This window comes from Ranitomeya imitator, chromosome 6 (assembly GCF_032444005.1).
Source record: "Ranitomeya imitator isolate aRanImi1 chromosome 6, aRanImi1.pri, whole genome shotgun sequence".
Lineage (NCBI taxonomy): Eukaryota > Metazoa > Chordata > Amphibia > Anura > Dendrobatidae > Ranitomeya > Ranitomeya imitator.
This window is the reverse complement of record NC_091287.1, coordinates 338,455,556-338,474,196: the sequence shown is the minus strand read 5'-3', so window position 1 is coordinate 338,474,196 and position 18,641 is coordinate 338,455,556. Positions and strand designations below refer to the sequence as shown.

The 18,641-nt window shown below is 45.7% G+C and overlaps 1 protein-coding gene across 1 annotated transcript in view; it reads right to left on the bottom strand.

The window, feature by feature from the left end:
- Positions 1-1,372: 1,372 nt before the first annotated feature.
- MRS2 (magnesium transporter MRS2) overlaps positions 1,373-18,641 on the bottom strand; it is a 42,823-nt gene continuing 25,554 nt past the window's right edge. The window contains exons 8-11 of the mRNA XM_069730879.1: positions 17,019-17,171; positions 8,677-8,794; positions 7,276-7,389; positions 1,373-4,087 (exon numbers count right to left, since the gene is read on the bottom strand). Coding sequence (XP_069586980.1) covers positions 4,025-4,087; positions 7,276-7,389; positions 8,677-8,794; positions 17,019-17,171 — 448 coding nt within the window. The 3' untranslated portion in view covers positions 1,373-4,024. The remainder of the gene's footprint in view (positions 4,088-7,275; positions 7,390-8,676; positions 8,795-17,018; positions 17,172-18,641) is intronic.

Genomic DNA, 18,641 nt, shown 5'->3' with positions numbered 1-18,641 from the left:
AATGATGTTCCACATTATTAAGCAGGCCACAGGTTTCAAGCAATATGGAAAATAAAAAGGATCTCTCTGCTGCTGAAAAGCTTTAAATAGTGCAATGCCTTGGACAAGGTATGAAAACATTAGATACTTCACAAAAACTTTGTGATCATCATACTGTGAAGAGATTTGTGACTGAAACAGAGCACAGACAGTTCATGCAGATAAAGGCATAATGAGGAAGGTTTCTGCCAGACAAATTTATTGGATTAAGAGAGCAGCTGTCAAAATACTATAGCAAAGCAGCAAACAGTTATTTGAAGCTGCTGGTGCCTCTGGAGTCCCTCGAACCTCAAGGTGTAGGATCCTTCAAAGGCTTGCTGTGGTGCATAAACCTACTACTCGGCCACCCCTTAACAGTGTTCACAAGCAGAAACGGTTGCAGTAGGCCCAGACATACATGAAGACTAATTTTAAAACAATCTTGTTTACTGATGAGTGTCGAGCAACCCTGGATGGCCAAGATGGATGGAGTAGTGAATGGTTGGTGGATGGCCACCATGTCCCAACAAGGCTGCGACGTCAGCAAGGAGGTGGAGGAGTCATGTTTTGGGCCAGAATCATGGGAAAACAGCTGGTAGGGCCCTTTAAGGTTCCTGAAGGTGTGAAAATGACCTCTGCAAAGTATATAGAGTTTCTGACTGATAACTTTCTGCCATGGTATTAAAAGCAGAAACGTGCCTTCAGGAGCAAAATCATCTTCATGCATGACAATGCTCCATCTCATGCTGCAATGAATCCCTCTGAGTCATTGGCTGCTATGGGCATAAAAGGAGATAAACTCATGGTGTGGCCACCATCTTTCCCTGACCTCAACCCTATAGAGCAGAGGTCCCCAACTCCAGTCCTCAAGGCCCACCAACAGGTCATGTTTTCAGGATTTCCTTTGCATTGCACAGGTGATGCAATTATTACCTGGGCAAGACTAAGGAAATCCTGAAAACATGACATGTTGGTGGGCCTTGAGGACTGGAGTTGGGGACCCCTGCTATAGAGAACCTCTGGAGTATCATCAAGCAAAAGATCTATGGGGGTGGGAGGCCATTCACATCAAAACAGCAGCTCTGGGAGGCTATTCTAACTTCATGTAAAGAAATACAAGCAGAAACTCTCCAAAAACGCACAAGTTCAATGGATGCAAGAATTGTGAAGGTGATATCAAAGGGGTCCTAGGTTAACATGTAACTTGGCCTGTTAGGATGTTTTGGAGTTAAATAGCTGTTTTGTTCAGTGAATGTGACCTCCTAATGATGCAAATCCCACAAATGAGCATTTTCAGTTCTTTAAAACATATCAAATGTATAGAAATTCTACTGTGCCCAATAATTTGGAACAGTGCATTTTGAGTTTTTATTCATTTTGGAGATTATACTGTTATCATTGGGAGGTTTCTTTAATAATATTTGATGTACACTCCAACGGGTGATGACTTATTAGACTGACTGTCATTTGCACCGACCATTTAGGAAAATCCGAGAAAAATGGCACCGACCATTTAGGAAAATCCGAGAAAAATGTCATTTGCATAATTTGGAACATGGTGTAGACTACCTCAAAAGACGCAACCTGAAGGTTATGAAATGACCCTCAGTCCTCTGATCTGAGCATCAATGAAAATCTGTGGCTAGACCTCAAAATACTGGAAGAATTTTCCAACAGAAGAATGGATGAAATTCCCTCAAACAAGAACTGAAAAAGTCTTGGCTGGCTGCAAAAAGTGTGTACAAGCTTTGATACTGTCAAAAGGGGGTGCTACTAGGTACCTAGTACCATGCAGGCTCATTTTCCTTTTTGCAATTTTTAAAATGTAAAAGACCAGGGGGGGTCCCCACACATTTACATGCCACTGTGCCCGAGATAGCTGTCTACCAAATGTGCGTTTGGCTAGGCACTCTCTCCCGACTCCCCCTTACACCAGAGCAATCAATTCAGCTCAGCAGTCATGCGTTTTCAATGAGGAGTAAGCACCTGCAAGTCTCCTCTGGAGGCAGCTCATCTCCTATGAAAAAAAAGGATCAGAAATTAAACTTTCAACTACCGATCATTCTCACCCCCAAAATCATGTCAGGGTAAAGTCGGGAGGCTCCATATACACCACATAATTGGCTGATCCCCACAGAATCAATGGGATTGGTTGACTCACCTAATGTGGCCATAAAATGTGCGCGCAGGTGGAATAGGCCTGTTGGAACCTGGACAATCAGCAGAAGTGAGAACCTGCAGCTTTCACTGGACCTTTATCGCCCCTCTACTTCAATTCTAATACAGAGGTGCTCTAATCTATCAATCCCTGGTTCTCCACTCAGCAGATGGGTAAGAGAAGCAATACTACACAGTCACACAAACAGAAACCTCACTGTACTGGGTCCAGCCACTTTGCTGCTGAGCTGTGGCAGTCCCAACAGCCAGATCCCCAAATATAATAACTATGGTCTCCCCAAGCACAGCCAATCAATATCAAAAGCTGGAATCCCACAGGAAACCATTACAACATCAGAATACTCTAATTTTGGCAAGTACTAGCTGTTTCCAAGTCTTAGGCTACAAATATCCACTGTGCCACATGGATAAGCTCACTGGCTTTCCCATAGGACTCCATGCTTTGAAGAGAACCAGTGTGCCATCATACAATGCTTTGTCAAATGTCACTTCTCACCTTAGAAGTAATATTTATGATAAAACATGGCAAGATTTTCTTCAAATATGTAGAGACTCCAAAAAAAACACAAAAAAAACGCAAATGGAGGTAGAGTAGGGATGCTAGAATTAGTATGGGTGCTCTGCTCTTGAATATATTCTTTTAATAACAATATGATCTTGAACTGTTAAAGTCACCAGGTTATTGCCATCTGAGAGAAGCACGATGAAGGGGCACAGACCCCAATTTCAGCGATATATCACTTACTTCGATGCTTGCTGTAGTTTTGATAAAAAATAACTTGTATCTCATGCAGATGTACCAGGTCTCTGAATGCTAAGTGCTGTGTAACCCTGTACCCACCACTGACTGGCAGCTTTCTAAGCAAACTGTGCATAGGCAGAAAGCTCAAATCAGTGGTGGCAATTGGGTTATACAGAGCTCATTAATATGGGGAAGTACATGACAGTAGATTTACTAATCCTCTAGTGATAGTGTCCAGGTGATAAAACCAGCTCTCTGAACGCTGAGGTCTGCAGAATACATCCACACCACTGGCTGACAGCTTTCTGTGTACAATGAATAGAGGTAGAAGCTGCCAGTCAGTGGTGGAGTCAGAATTATACAGAGCTCATGAATATGGAGACTAGTGATAATTTCCTCCTGATAAAACTGTGATTTAATCAAAACCATAGCAGGCAGCCAAGTAAGTGACACATCGCTGGAATCAGAGTCTCTGCTTTTACGTTATGCGAATCTCACAGTAGGTGGTAAAAACCTGCTGAGATTCCTTTTAAGATGGCAAGGAACAACAATCAGCAAGGCATGAGGCATTAGATCCACAGATGATAGATATGCATAATATTTGTTTTTTTCTTAAATTAACAGCAGCAAAGTACAGTACAGCAGGGAACATGAGATCAAGGACTAACATCCTCAAGGCACTGTGGCGAGGGACTAACCTACAAAAATAAAAATCACATTAACCACTTACTGTACCTTAAAGTAGTTTCCTAATATGCTTCAATGTCAGACCAAGAAACCCGACGTTTTGATTACATATTTTCTTTTAACAAAAGTTGTTAAATTCTAAAAAAAAAATATATATAAAAAAAAATTGTAAGGTGCAAACAAATATGTTCAGTGGACTGTATGCCCTTTAGACAAATGGCTTTGCTCGGTGACCCATCTATGCCTTGTGGTGTCCCAGGCAGAGCTGCATAATAATATGTGTACAAACAACATGACTGCCACATCCTGGAGTGTACAACCGGTGGCAAAGAGCAGAAATGTAACAGTCAGAAGTCCAGTAGCAGTCCATGGTTTTCTGACCCGACCTCACAGGCTAAATTATACTTTATGTCCGTTTGTAGTATCTGCTCTTCCATTGAAGGGGAAAGCTCTCTTCCAGATCTTAAAAACAAGAAAAATAAAAAACATTGACAAGTAAAAAACAAAACGCCACATTTTTGAAAATTAACATAAATAGAAAGCTAAGTGATTTTCTCACCTATCCATATTCATCTATAGTCTCATATTGTCTTGTCTCTTTGTCGCACACGTGTGCATCTATATACATTGCTCAACATTGAAATTGCAACACCAAGAATTAGAAAAGCCGTGGAATCCAGAAGTCACAAGTCTGCTTGGGTCCAGCTCAGCATTAGTGATTTGTTCGTGAAACAAGTGTGGAAAAACTTTGGAGAAATTGCTTTAAAAAGACAACATCATGCCAAATCTTGCTTGTGATATTGTAAGCATCCTGCAGAACCTAAACGTGCTACCAAGGTCTGCAGCATCTCCGGATTTGTCTCCCATACAGCACACCTGGGACGGCCTTGGTTGGCAATTGCCAATGGAGCTGCCAGCAGTGGATCTTGATGATTTGCGGGCCCAAGTGCATTCACTGTGCAAAAACATTTCTCAACCAATAATAACCCCATCAATAGCATGCCAATGCATACAGGTCCTTCTCAAAAAATTAGCATATAGTGTTACATTTCATTATTTACCATAATGTAATGATTACAATTAAACTTTCATATATTATAGATTCATTATCCACCAACTGAAATTTGTCAGGTCTTTTATTGTTTTAATACTGATGATTTTGGCATACAACTCCTGATAGCCCAAAAAACCTGTCTCAATAAATTAGCATATTTCACCCATCCAATCAAATAAAAGTGTTTTTTAATATCAAACAAAAAAACCATCAAATAATAATGTTCAGTTATGCACTCAATACTTGGTCGGGAATCCTTTGGCAGAAATGACTGCTTCAATGCGGCGTGACATGGAGGCAATCAGCCTGTGACACTGCTGAGATGTTATGGAGGCCCAGGATGCTTCAATAGCGGCCTTAAGCTCATCCAGAGTGTTGGGTCTTGCGTCTCTCAACTTTCTCTTCACAATATCCCACAGATTCTCTATGGGGTTCACGTCAGGAGAGTTGGCAGGCCAATTGAGCACAGTAATACCATGGTCAGTAAACCATTTACCAGTGGTTTTGGCACTGTGAGCAGGTGCCAGGTCGTGCTGAAAAATGAAATCTTCATCTCCATAAAGCATTTCAGCCGATGGAAGCATGAAGTGCTCCAAAATCTCCTGATAGCTAGCTGCATTGACCCTGCCCTTGATGAAACACAGTGGACCAACACCAGCAGCTGACATGGCACCCCACACCATCACTGACTGTGGGTACTTGACACTAGACTTCAGGCATTTTGGCATTTCCTTCTCCCCAGTCTTCCTCCAGACTCTGGCACCTTGATTTCCGAATGACATGCAAAATTTGCTTTCATCAGAAAAAAGTACTTGGGACCACTTAGCAACAGTCCAGTGCTGCTTCTCTGTAGCCCAGGTCAGGCGCCTCTGCCGCTGTTTATGGTTCAAAAGTGGCTTTACCTGGGGAATGCGGCACCTGTAGCCCATTTCCTGCACACGCCTGTGCACGGTGGCTCTGGATGTTTCCACACCAGACTCAGTCCACTGCTTCCTCAGGTTCCCCAAGGTCTGGAATCGGTCCTTCTCCACAATCTTCCTCAGGGTCCGGTCTCCTCTTCTCGTTGTACAGCGTTTTCTGCCACATTGTTTCCTTCCAACAGACTTACCATTGAGGTGCCTTGATACAGCACTCTGGGAACAGCCTATTTGTTGAGAAATTTCTTTCTGGGTCTTACCCTCTTGCTTGAGGGTGTCAATGATGGCCTTCTTGACATCTGTCAGGTCGCTAGTTTTACCCATGATGGGGGTTTTGAGTAATGAACCAGGCAGGGAGTTTATAAAAGCCTCAGGTATCTTTTGCATGTGTTTAGAGTTAATTAGTTGATTCAGAAGATTAGGGTAATAGGTCGTTTAGAGAACCTTTTCTTGATATGCTAATTTATTGAGACAGGTTTTTTGGGTTATCAGGAGTTGTATGCCAAAATCATCAGTATTAAAACAATAAAAGACCTGACAAATTTCAGTTGGTGGATAATGAATCTATAATATATGAAAGTTTAATTGTAATCATTACATTATGGTAAATAATGAAATTTAACACTATATGCTAATTTTTTGAGAAGGACCTGTACAAGTGCAAGGATATCTGCATATGGTGCTCATATACAATACTAAATAAATAAGTGCAGACTCCGCTTTAATTTGAGGCAAAACATTCTTTGGACAGACTAAACCAAGATCAAGAGTAGAGGCTCATGATCACAAGCACACCACATCCTCAGTAAAACATGGTGGAGGCAGTCTGATGGCGTGGGCATGCATGACTTCCAATGGCTCACTAGTATTTATGATGTGACTGAACACAGAAGCAGTCAGGTGAATTCTGAAGTGTACAGGACTATACTTTCTGCTCAGATTCAACCAAATCAGCAAGGTTGATTGGACGGCGATTCACAGTACAGATGGAAAATGACTCAAAACATACTGCAAAAGCAACCCAAAGGCAAAGAAGTGGAATATTCTGCAATGGCCCAGTCAGTCAATATATCTCAACCCCATTGAGCAGCATTTCACATGCTTAAGACAAAACTTAAGGCAGAAAAACACACAAACAAGCAACAACTGAAGTCAGCTGCAGTGAACACCTGACAAAATATCACAAAGGAGGAAACCCAGTGTTTGGTGATGTCTATGGCTGTCATTGCCTGCAAAGGATGCTCTACAAAGTTTTAAACATGAACATTTTGTTTATCATAAAATTAATTTGTCCAATTACTTTTGAGCTCCTGAAATGAGAAGGCTTTGTAGAAAAATTATTGTAATTCCTAAACGTTTCACAGGATATTTTTGTCCAACCGCTTTAATGAAAACTTAAAGTCTACACTTCAATGGCTTCTCGGATCATATTCCAAACAATAGACATAGGAAAAGGGGCATAGAAACACTAATAAAGCTCCTCTCTTGATAGCAGTCGAGTGGACCTTACAAATATAGTAGAGGTCTCCTCAAATCTCAAGATACATTGGGGTAATTGGTTACCCAAATCAATGGATTATGGACTCAATAGGTTCCCATATTTACGTTTTTCTATCTATATATGAAAAGAGAGGTCTTAGAGAGAAGTACAGTACACATATTACATCACTATTACATACTGAAGGTGGCTTTGATGGTTCCAGATGTCTTCCAAGAAAGGAGAGCAAGCGTCGCCAGATCAGGCCACTTCCTAGGAACATAACTCCAGTAACGAACCAAAAAACTTGGGGATCCTAAGACAAGGGAGAAAAAAAAACAATGACATGTAAAGTCAGATTCAATAGGAAACTCCTTTTACTGCCATCTAAATACACTAAAAGGGATTGCCCAAACATTTTTCTTTAAAAGGTGGAAATGCTGTAATATAACAACCCCCCCACCCTAAAAATTGACTATCCTATTTAAACCTCCACAGCATCAGCACCACTGTTCAGTCTGTCATTACAGGGGTCTGCATTAACTTTTCTACAGCTAATCAGGTGCCATCAACTGCAAACAATCACTGGGCGAGGTAGTCATGAGGGTAGGCTGAATTCACTACCTTTCTAAAACAATTTTTATATTCTTGACCACCGCTTAGCTCTAGATCTACATGGCAACAAGCGTCGCATTGCGAGATTCCATCTCACGATGTCCTATGGTGTTGCACTGAGAGCTGCGATTTTTAACACGTGTTGGAAAGTCACTGGCTGAAAGTTGTACATTTATCTGCGACATGGCCATTTTATTTATTTTTTCCCCAAAGCCAAATCACTGCTCCAAAACAAAATGCAGCAAGTTGCACAATTTTTGGGGGATAATTGTTGTTGTGCAACATGTAGTTGTGTTGTCAGAACCTCAGTGCGAATCCTAAAGTTACACAACATAATGGTCTATGGTGAGTGTGAACTATGGTTTACCTTAACATCCAGATGTTGATGTAGCAGGGGCAAACTGACTGTTTTACACTCTACATCTACTGATTTACATGGATATAAGATCAACCCTCCCTCAGCCATTTACATGGGTATGTAGGTCATAGGAAGCGGAATAAAACGATATCTTAATATCTGCGATCCAATGTCTTATTCCAGAGAAATCCTCATGTTTCTTATATGTATATGATCTCTTCCAGGCTCTGGGGAGGATGATACCTGGAAGATTACTCTGCCTCAAGATCCAATTTGTAATAAAAGGGGAGTTACCAGTGTGAGACAAGTAACTAACACACAAGATGAAAAATTAAAATTGGTCTTCTTGCAAACACATTTTTTGAAGCTCCCTGAGCGCTGCTGTATTTTAACAACATTGTAGCCCTGTCTGCCTGTGAGATGGAACCTGAGAGGATCCTGCAGATGTCTCAGGTATAATCACACACAGCTCTGCAGTAGAATAAGGAGAGCAGAGAGCAGCCATTGTACATAACACAAATCGTATACGCACATTACATTGTAGCCATAGCATGCAGTCTCCACTATGTAGGTGCCACAGAAATTTGTAAAATATTCCATATATCAGGAAAAAAATAAAGAGAAACAAACCTCTTCAAAAGTCGATTCCAAGTTCATCCCAAAAGCCACTCCAATTAGACCAAAAAGAGAAAGGGAAAAGGTTCCCATGGTCAGCTGCAAATTCAGTCTCATCATCACATTTCGATGGCTGAAAGACAAAATTAGGACAAATCTCTAGTTTGTAGTGTTTTCAATAAGGAGCAGATTAAAAGTCGTGTCATGTACTTATTTTCTTTTCTCCCTCCCGGCATTTTTGAAAGCCTAAAGCATTTAAAAGACGCTCAAAAGACTGAACAAAAGTAGTTTTCTGGAGTACTTTTTGTCTGTTACGTTATATGTGCTGGGGTTGTGATGAGTCTATAACGCATTTAGAAATATTAATACACTTTTGATTAGGGTCATTTGGATGTTTTGGGTTGTCATTATGATTTAACCCTTTAGTGACAGCCAATTTGGTACTTAATGACCAGGCCAATTTTTACAATTCTGACTACGGTCACTTGTGGTTATAACTCTGGAACGCTTCAACAGATCCCACTGATTCGGAGACAGTTTTTCGTTGACATTGTACTTATTGTTAGCGGCAAAATTTCTTCGATATGACTTGTGTTTATTTATGCAAAAAATGGAAATATGGCGACAATTTTGAAAATTTAGCAATTTTCAAATTTTTATGCCCTTAAATCAGAGAGATATATCACACAAAATTCTTAATAAATAACATTTCCCACATGTCTACTTTACATCAGCACAATTTTGGAAACAATTGTTTTTTGTTAGGAAGTTATAAGGGTTAAAAGTTAACCAGCAATTTCTCATTTTTACAACACCATTTTTTTTTTTGTCCTGACTATGCCGATACCCCATATGTGGGATTAAACCACTGTTTGGGTGCATGACAGGTCTCAGAAGGGAGGGAGCACCGTTTGACTTTTTGAACGCAAAATTGGCTGGAATCAATGGGGGGCGCCATGTCGCATTTGGAGACCCCATGACGTAACTAAACAGTGGAAACCCCCCAATTCTAACTCCAACCCTAACCCCAACACACCCCTAACCACCACCCTAATCCCAACACACCCTAACCCTAATCCCAACCCTAACCACAAACCTAACCTCAATGCACCCCTAACCCTAATCCCAACCCTATCCATAACCCTAAACACACCCCTAACTCTAATCCCAACACACCCCTAACATTAACTCCAACCCTAACCACAAACCTAACCCCAACACAGTTCTAACCCTAATCCCAACCCTATCCATAACCCTAACCCCAACACACCCCTAACCCGAACCCTAATCCCAACACACCCCTAACCATTGAGATCAGGAGAACGGACATTACACTTCCCACTGGTAACCATTACACATCACACTGGTAACTAGTGATGAGCGACTGCACTCGTTGCTCGGGTGACCTCCGAGTATTTATGACTGCTTGGAGATTTCGTTTTCATCGCCTCAGCTGAATGATTTACAGCTATTAGCCAGGCTGAGTACATGTGGGGATTGTCTGTTTGCTAGGGAATCCCCACATGTACTTAGCCTGGCTAGTAGCTGTAAATGATTCAGCTGCCGTGATGAAAACTAAATCTCCGAGCAGTCATAAATACTCGGAGGTTACCCAAGCGTGCTCGAGAAATAGGGATTTTTTGGTGTACTCACCGTAAAATCCTGTTCTCCGAGCAACTCATTGGGGGACACAGGACCATGGGTGTATGCTGCTGCCACTAGGAGTCTGACACTAAGTAAATACAAAAAGTGTAGCTCCTCCTCTGCAGTATACACCGCCCACTGGCTCCGGATAATACCAGTTCGTAGCCAAGCAGTAGGAGATTAACAAGATTTAACCGTAGTAACAACATGTCAAAGACTAAAACACTCATCATAGGCAACAAGCCAAGAACAAGGGTGGGTGCTGTGTCCCTCAATGAGTGGCTCTGAGAAAAGGATTTTACGGTGAGTACACAAAAATCCCTAATTCTCCATCGCCACATTGGGGGCACAGGACCGTGGGACGTCCAAAAGCAGTCCCTGGGTGGGGAATAACAACCCAACAGTATAAACTTATGGCACCTGCTGTCTACAGGTGCACAACCACTGCCTGCAGAATACGCCTACCCAGGCTTGCATCTGAGGATGCCTGAGTATGGACATTGTAATGCTTTGAAAAGGTGTGCAGGCTAGACCAGGTCGCAGCTTTTCAAACCTGCTCTGCAGATGCTTGATTCCGAATGGCCCAGGAAGCACCCACCGACTGAGTGGAGTGTGCCCTGAGGCATGCAGGGATAGGTTTGCCTCTGACGCGATAAGCCTCTTGAATGGTCGACCGAATCCATCTGGCGATTGTCAACTTAGAAGCAGCCAGTCCCTTCCGGTGTCCCGACGGGAGCACGAACAGAGCATCCGTCTGATGAAAGGATGCCGTCCTGGACACGTACTTCCTGAGAACTCTGACAAGATTCAAGGAGTGAAGAGCCTTCTCCACGCGGTGCGTTGGAGTAAGGCAAAGAGACGGAAGTACGATATCTTCACTGAGGTGGAAGGAAGACACCACCTTCGGGAGGAAAGTAGGGGACGGTCTGAGGACCACCTTGTCTCGGTGGAACGTAAAGAACGGCGTCCGACAGGAAAGAGCAGCCAACTCAGAGACTCGTCTGATCGAGGTAATAGCGACGAGGAAGGTCACCTTCCATGAAAGAAGAGATAGAGGGATGTCCTGCAACGGCTCAAAAGGAGATTCCTGCAGGACACCTAGGACCAGATTAAGGTCCCAAGCCTCTAGAGGTGCTCTGGAGGGAGGCACCACGTGAGAGACTCCCTGAAAAAACGTTCTGACCTGAGGCTTGGAAGCGATTTTTCATTTAAATAGGACTGACAAGGCTGAGACCTGCCCTTTAAGGGAACTTGGCGAAAGCCCCAAGTCCAGACCGGATTGGAGGAAATCCAGGATGGTAGGGATGTTGAAAACCATCAGAGGACGACCTCTGCTTCTACACCAATCGAAGAAGATCCTCCAGATCCGATGGTAGATGCGCGATGACACCGGCTTTCGGGCATTGATCAAGGTGGAAACTACCTCACGGGAAAAACCCGTTTGAGTCAGAACCCAGGATTCAACAGCCATGCTGTCAAACACAAGGCCTCTGAGGTCTGGTGGTAAATCGGGCCCTGAGAAAGTACATCTGGATGGCGCCAAGGAACGTCTGCGAGGAGCTGGACCAGCTCTGCATACCACGCCCTGCGAGGCCAATCCGGGGTGATGAGAATCACCGGGACACCCTCTGCCCTGATCTTCCTGATTACTCTGGGAAGCAGGGGCAGGGGGGAAAACAGGTAAGGGAGGCGAAACTGACTCCAAGGAAGGACTAGCGCGTCCGCCCAGATTGCTCTGGGGTCCCGGGACCCGGCTACAAACGGAGGTACCTTGGCATTGAACCAGGAAACCATCAAGTCTACGTCCGGAGTACCCCAACGAAGGCAAATCGGTTAGAATATGTCCTGATGGAGAGACCACTCTCCTGAGGCAAGACCTTGCTGGCTGAGGAAATCCGCAGCCCAATTCTCCACTCCTGGAATGTGAACGGCCGATCTGACCGAGTGGTTGTTTTCGGCCCAGCGAAGGATGTGCTCTACCTTGCGCATTCCAGCTCTGCTGCGGGTTCCCCCTTGATGGTTTATATAAGCCATAGCCGTGGCATTGTCTGACTGGATACGGATGGGGTAGCCTGCTAGGAGATGATGGAACCGCTTTAGGAATAGCCGAATCGCACGTATCTCCAGGATATTGATGGGAAGACGAGACTCGTGATGAGTCCAAGTTCCCTGCGCACTGTGATGGCGAAAGACCGCACCCCAGCCTAGGAGGTAGCCTAGTGACTACCAGCCAATGGACTAGGAGGAAGGACCTCCCTTGGAGGAGAGAGGATCAGAGCATCCACCATTGGAGTGACTGCTTGACCCAAGGAGAGAGCGGACACAGTCGGTCGAGGGTAAAGGGACTCCCGTCCCATGCTTCCAGCAGAGCATGCTGTAGGGGACGGAGGTGCAATTGCGCAAATGGAATTGCCTCCATTGCGGCCACCATCTTCCCGAGAATCCTCATGCCGAAACGGATAGAACAAGGGGACGGCTGAAGAAGCTACCAGACCCCCTGTTGAAGAGCCAGGACCTTGTCCCGAGGAAGAAGCACCAATCCTACGGAGGTGTCCAGGGTCATGCCCAGGAAGGAGATCCGTTGAGCTGGAACAGGAGATGACGTTTTTATATTGATCAACCAGCCAAACCGAGAAAGAGTATCCAAGGAAGTGCGGACGCACTCCTCGCAGGCTCGGAAAGATGGGCCTTTGACCAGTAAGTCATCTAGGTAGGGAAGCACGACTAGACCCCGAGAATGCAGAATGGCCATGACAGCCGCCATGACCTTTGTGAAAACTCTGGGAGCAGTGGCGAGGCCGAAAGGCAAGGCCGTGAACTGAAAATGTTTTTCTCCGGCAGCGAAGCGAAGGAACCTTTGATGAGGTGGGAAGATTGTGATGTGGAGGTACGCATCCCGGATGTTGATGTATGCTAAGAATTCGCCTTGTTCCATCGAGGCAATGACGGAACGGAGAGATTCCATCCTGAAATGACGGACTTTGACAAATCTGTTCAAGAGCTTTAGGTCCAGGATGGGTCTTACTGTTCCATCCTTTTTGGGGACCATAAACAGATTTAAATAAAAACCGCGGAACCTTTCGTCTTCTGGGACAGGGACAATCACTCCGTCTTGTCAGAGCGACTGAATGGCCTTGGAAAAAGCCCGAGCACGCATTCCCGCTTCGGGAAGCAAAAAACCGGGTTGGAGGGGGGGGGAAGGGGGGATGGGGAGGAAAAATCGATTTTGTAACCGGAGGACACTAGATCCCTGACCCACTCGTCGTTAACGACTGCAAGCCAGACATGACGAAACAAGAGAAGGCGTCCGCCTACTTTGCTGGTGTCGTCCGGAAGAGATTGCAAGTCATTTAGAGGAAGACGGTTGGGGTCTGGATCCCCTGGACCTAGACTGTGTGGAGAGGCCCCTCCAGGAATGCTTGGGCCTGTATGGAGCCTGAGGGCTTTTGTCTCTGCCGGCGCGGCACCCCGAGCCAGGGGAATTGGCTGAGGAATGCCATGCGTAAGATCCACAAAAGGGCCGAAAACGAGCCTGAGGCTGTCGTTGGAACGGTTGTCTGAACCTCTGCTGGGGAACGGAAGTACTTTTTCCCCCCGTAGTGTCTGAAATCATTTTGTCCAGCTTTTCGCCAAATAGACGGCCACCAAGATATGGCAGAGACGTGAGGGACTTTTTAGAGACGGACTCCGCTCGCCAATTTCTCAGGCACAGCGCTCTCCTAATCGCCACAGCGTTTGAAGCCGTAAGTGCAGAGCAGTTCGCCGCGTCCAGGGAAGCGTTTACTAAGTAATCGCCCGCCAGGGAAATTTGATTTGCTAGCTCCGCTAAGTCAGAAAGAAGATCACTGCTTTGTAAGGCCTTGTGCAGGGAGTCTGCCCAAGAAGTCACGGCTTTGGCTACCCAGGTAGCAGCGAAGGAGGGAAAGAGTGCCGAGCCTGAAGCCTCGAAAGCTGAGCGGGCGAGACTGTCAATTAGGCGATCTGTGGGATTTTTGATCGAAGATCCGTCCGGCACAGATAGGACAGTTTTAGAGGACAAATGTGAGACAGGAGGATCCACAGGAGGGGATTCTGTCCATTGTTTGCAGAGATCAGGAGAAAAGGGGTATTTGGACTCCAGAGATTTCTGGCCCTGAAAGTGTTTGTCTGGACGCTCCCTATGTCGCTGGACTATGTCCTGGAACTCTGGGTGATTGGCAAACACCCTGTGAGTATGTTTGGTCCTTTTGAAAGACATCGAATTATCCGTACTGGAGGTCGCCGGTCCTCATCAACCTGAAGGGACTGGTTGACGGCCTCGATGAGACCATCTATAGTGCTCTGATAACCTGGCGACTCCAGATCTAGAGGCCCATCAGACATCGAGTCCTGGTCGGAAGAGGTGCCTGGGAAGTGAGAGCGGGAAGCAGAGCTAACGGACGCCGAGGCACCGGACGGCCTGGGAAACGAGCTACGGACGCGCTTCCTAGATGACCGCTTGTGCTTAGAATGAGAGCGGCCCCTGCAGGCTGAAGATTCCGCAGCCGTAGGTGAAACATCCCGAATAGGCGGATTAGTGGTCCTGCTCCTGGTTGGATCCTGGAGGGACTCAATAGCTTTGGTCAAAGAAGCCATAGATTGTGAAAGTAACAAAGCCCACTCAGGGGGACTGGTCAGCGCGGGCTCATTTGCGGCAGGGGCTCCTGAGCGCATTTAGGGTCACAAGCATTACAGAGCGGAGCAGTATGCCCGCTTGGTAGCGCAGCCTGACAGGAGGTGCAAGAAGTGAAGAACACTGTTTTTGCAGAGACATGTTGTCAGTTAACCTCCGTGCAGAGCTGTGGGGCACTTGTGCAGCTAGTGAGCGGAGCACTGTGTGCAGGAGTAGGAGGGCCTGTGTCAGTGTGCAGCGCATTTACCGAGGTCCTGTGTCCGGATGCCGCACTGAGACCGGAGAGGGACGCACTCCTTGATTTGGTGGCGTTCTGAGGCTCCTGAGAGACACCGGGAGCTCTATCTTCCGTCCAAGATGGCCGCCGAGAGTTGAAAGGCGCTTCTCGCAGTGTGCGAGAAGCGCTGAAGCGGTGGGCGGGGCCTCGCGCATGACGCGCGCTGTGGGTGGAACGCGGCCTAGTTGAGGCCGAAGCCGGGGACTAAATTAGCGGTGCCCGGACGCGAAATGTGGCCGAGCCTGCAGGGCGCTCGGGAGCCCCCCCACCCTATCAGACTCACCGCTTGTGGTCCTCTTCAGGTGAGGTACGAGGGAAGGTGCAGTCAACCTCAATCCGCCGCCCTCTTAATGAGGGGGTGGAGAGGGACTGAGGAGCTCCATGCAGCATCGCTGTTCCACAGTGGTGGTGCAGAGGGAGGGCGGCCGGACTGTGCTCAGGAAAAGTGCCTCTGTGTATCCTAAGGGTTTGCTCCCCTAGGATTTCACAGGGCTAGTTCACGGCCGAATACCCACGTCGCAGGAAAGGGTACAGGGAGTAAACTCGCCGTGCTCGCCTGCTGGTGTTTCGGGGGAGATCGGCCCCCTTAAAAGGGCCTGTCGCCCCCTTCATCCTCTTGCGCAAAGATAAAAATGAAAATTAAAAAATAAAATGTCTGAAAAAAAAAAAAAAAATCAGACGTAGTGTGCCTCCTACGGACACTAAGCAAGAACTAGTATTATCCGGAGCCAGTGGGCGGTGTATACTGCAGAGGAGGAGCTAACCCTTTTTGTATTTACTTAGTGTCAGCCTTCTAGTGGCAGCAGCATACACCCACGGTCTTGTGTCCCCCAATGTGGCGATGGAGAAAACCCGAGCAACGAGTACACTCGCTCATCACTACTGGTAATCATTACACATCACACTGGTAATTCCCCTTCTATTTAAAATAAGCTCTGGAGACAGATTATCATGTAGATCAGCCTTGATATTCTCACATATTAAGATCGGTTTCTCTTCATTGGATCCAAGGGGGCTGGGGAAACCTCTGAAAAACAACCCCTTAGCATTATCTCTCCATCACCACACTTCAATGCAATGACAATGCATTCTGGCAGGTGATGTTCTACAGCTATTCACAAGCCCAGACTCGTACATCAAACTGACATATAAAGAAGCATAATTTGTCACGCTACAGAACACATTTCCACTGCTCCAGCTTTCAGCGGCCGGGGGCTTTACACTACTCCATCTGACGCTTGGTACTGTACTTGTTCATATAAAGCTGGCATGCATTGGCTCGGTCATGGAAATCCATTATTCCCATGGATTCCCAGCGCAGCTTATCTGCTGATGTTGACAGAGCGTTGGGGACTTTTATGCACCTCGGCTCTGTCACTCCATGTTTTCGGTCACTTCTTGGTCAAGTAGTGGTTATTCCTAAACACTTCCACTTTACAATAATACCCACTCACAATTAACGGTGGAATATTTAGGAGGGAAGAAATGTCACTAACTGATCTGTTACATCTTATAACACTGGAATCTAGTGAGCTCTGTAGAACGACCCATCTCTCAGCAGGTCTCAGTAAAGGCACACTGCATGGCTAGGTGGTGTATGTTATATACCTGTGCAATGGGACTGAATGAGAAACCTGAATTCAATCATTAAGTGTTGTGTCCCAATACTTTTGTCCACATATTATAGGAAAAATACACAAAAAACAAACCCAAAACTATATACATTATATAAATACATATTTACTCACACACATCACATACAAGATAATAGACATATAGACTGACCTGTCTAAGTTAATAAAAATCACACTTTCGGAGTCATCAATTAGCACACGCAATTCTCGGGCAACATTTGCCAGATCTTCTGCTTGTCTGTAATAATTCTCAAGAAGCAGCTCCATTTCTTCTGTGTGATCTATGCGAGACGTGGCCTCTGCACTGCAAATAACATTACATGTTAGTAGCACATCCTAAACACAAACACCATGTATTCCCTCATTAATCCTTCTACAGGCACCATTTTCAAACTGATTTTTACGGTACTTTTTTCATGAATTTTTGGATAACATGGAAGAAAAGGATTACATATACATTATATATGTGATCATGCAGCAGCACAGGCGCACTTGGTGGAACGGGATTTTGTTTTTTTAGATATGCATATAATATTCATTATGTAAACTAGGGGGCAGGTCAGTGAGGGATCAGTGACCTGTCATTAGTATGAATAGCTAGGCAGAGGACCACACGAAGACCCCCCCACAAGCCGCCCCTGAGCACGAGCATATCATTTACTCAAAAACTGAAGATAAAGATTAAACAACAACCACAAGACGGAATTCATCAACCAAGGTATCATTTTAATCAGTTTAACGGCGCCAGCCTAAAGGTACTGTCACACTAGACGATATCGCTAGCGATCCGTGACGTTGCAGCGTCCTCGCTAGCGATATCGTCCAGTGTGACAGGCAGCAGCGATCAGGCCCCTGCTGGGAGATCACTGGTCGGGGAAGAAAGTCCAGAACTTTATTTCGTCGCTGGACTCCCCGTAGACATCGCTGAATCGGCGTGTGTGACACCGATTCAGCGATGTCTTTGCTGGTAACCAGGGTAAACATCGGGTAACTAAGCGCAGGGCCGCGCTTAGTAACCCGATGTTTACCCTGGTTACCATCCTAAAAAGTAAAAAAACAAACACTACATACTTACCTACAGCCGTCTGTCCTCCAGCGCTGTGCTCTGCTCTCCTCCTGCTCTGGCTGTGAGCGTCGGTCAGCCGGAAAGCAGAGCGGTGACGTCACCGCTCTGCTTTCTGGCTGCCCGGCGCTCACAGCCAGACCAGAGAAGCAGAGCGCCGAGGACAGACAGCGATAGGTAAGTATGTAGCGTTTGTTTTTTTACTTTTTAGGATGGTAACCAGGGTAAACATCGGGTTACTAAGCGCGGCCCTGCGCTTAGTTACCCGATGTTTACCCTGGTTACCGGGGACCTCGGGATCGTTGGTCGCTGGAGAGCTGTCTGTGTGACAGCTCTCCAGCGACCAAACAGAGACGCTGCAGCGATCCGGATCGTTGTCGGTATCGCTGCAGCGTCGCTATGTGTGACGGTACCTTAACACTGTGTTTAGATACTCGGCACAATCCTGCTGACAGGTTGACTTTAAACCTGGAGAGCACCATTAACATGTGCAGCACATCTGTTGGGTTGAGACCCACAGATTGCTTGAAAAGCCACTCTGCATCACACTGCTAAGGAGGCAGAAGCGCATGCTCACAAGTTGTGTATGGGCTCAATAAAAAGTTTGAGCCCGTCCTCTAACATGATTTCTAACATGATCTGATCAGCTGCATGCGGTTTCCTTTTTAGAGTAATGGTAAATGAGAATAAATTGTGATCTCTCTAGTTACT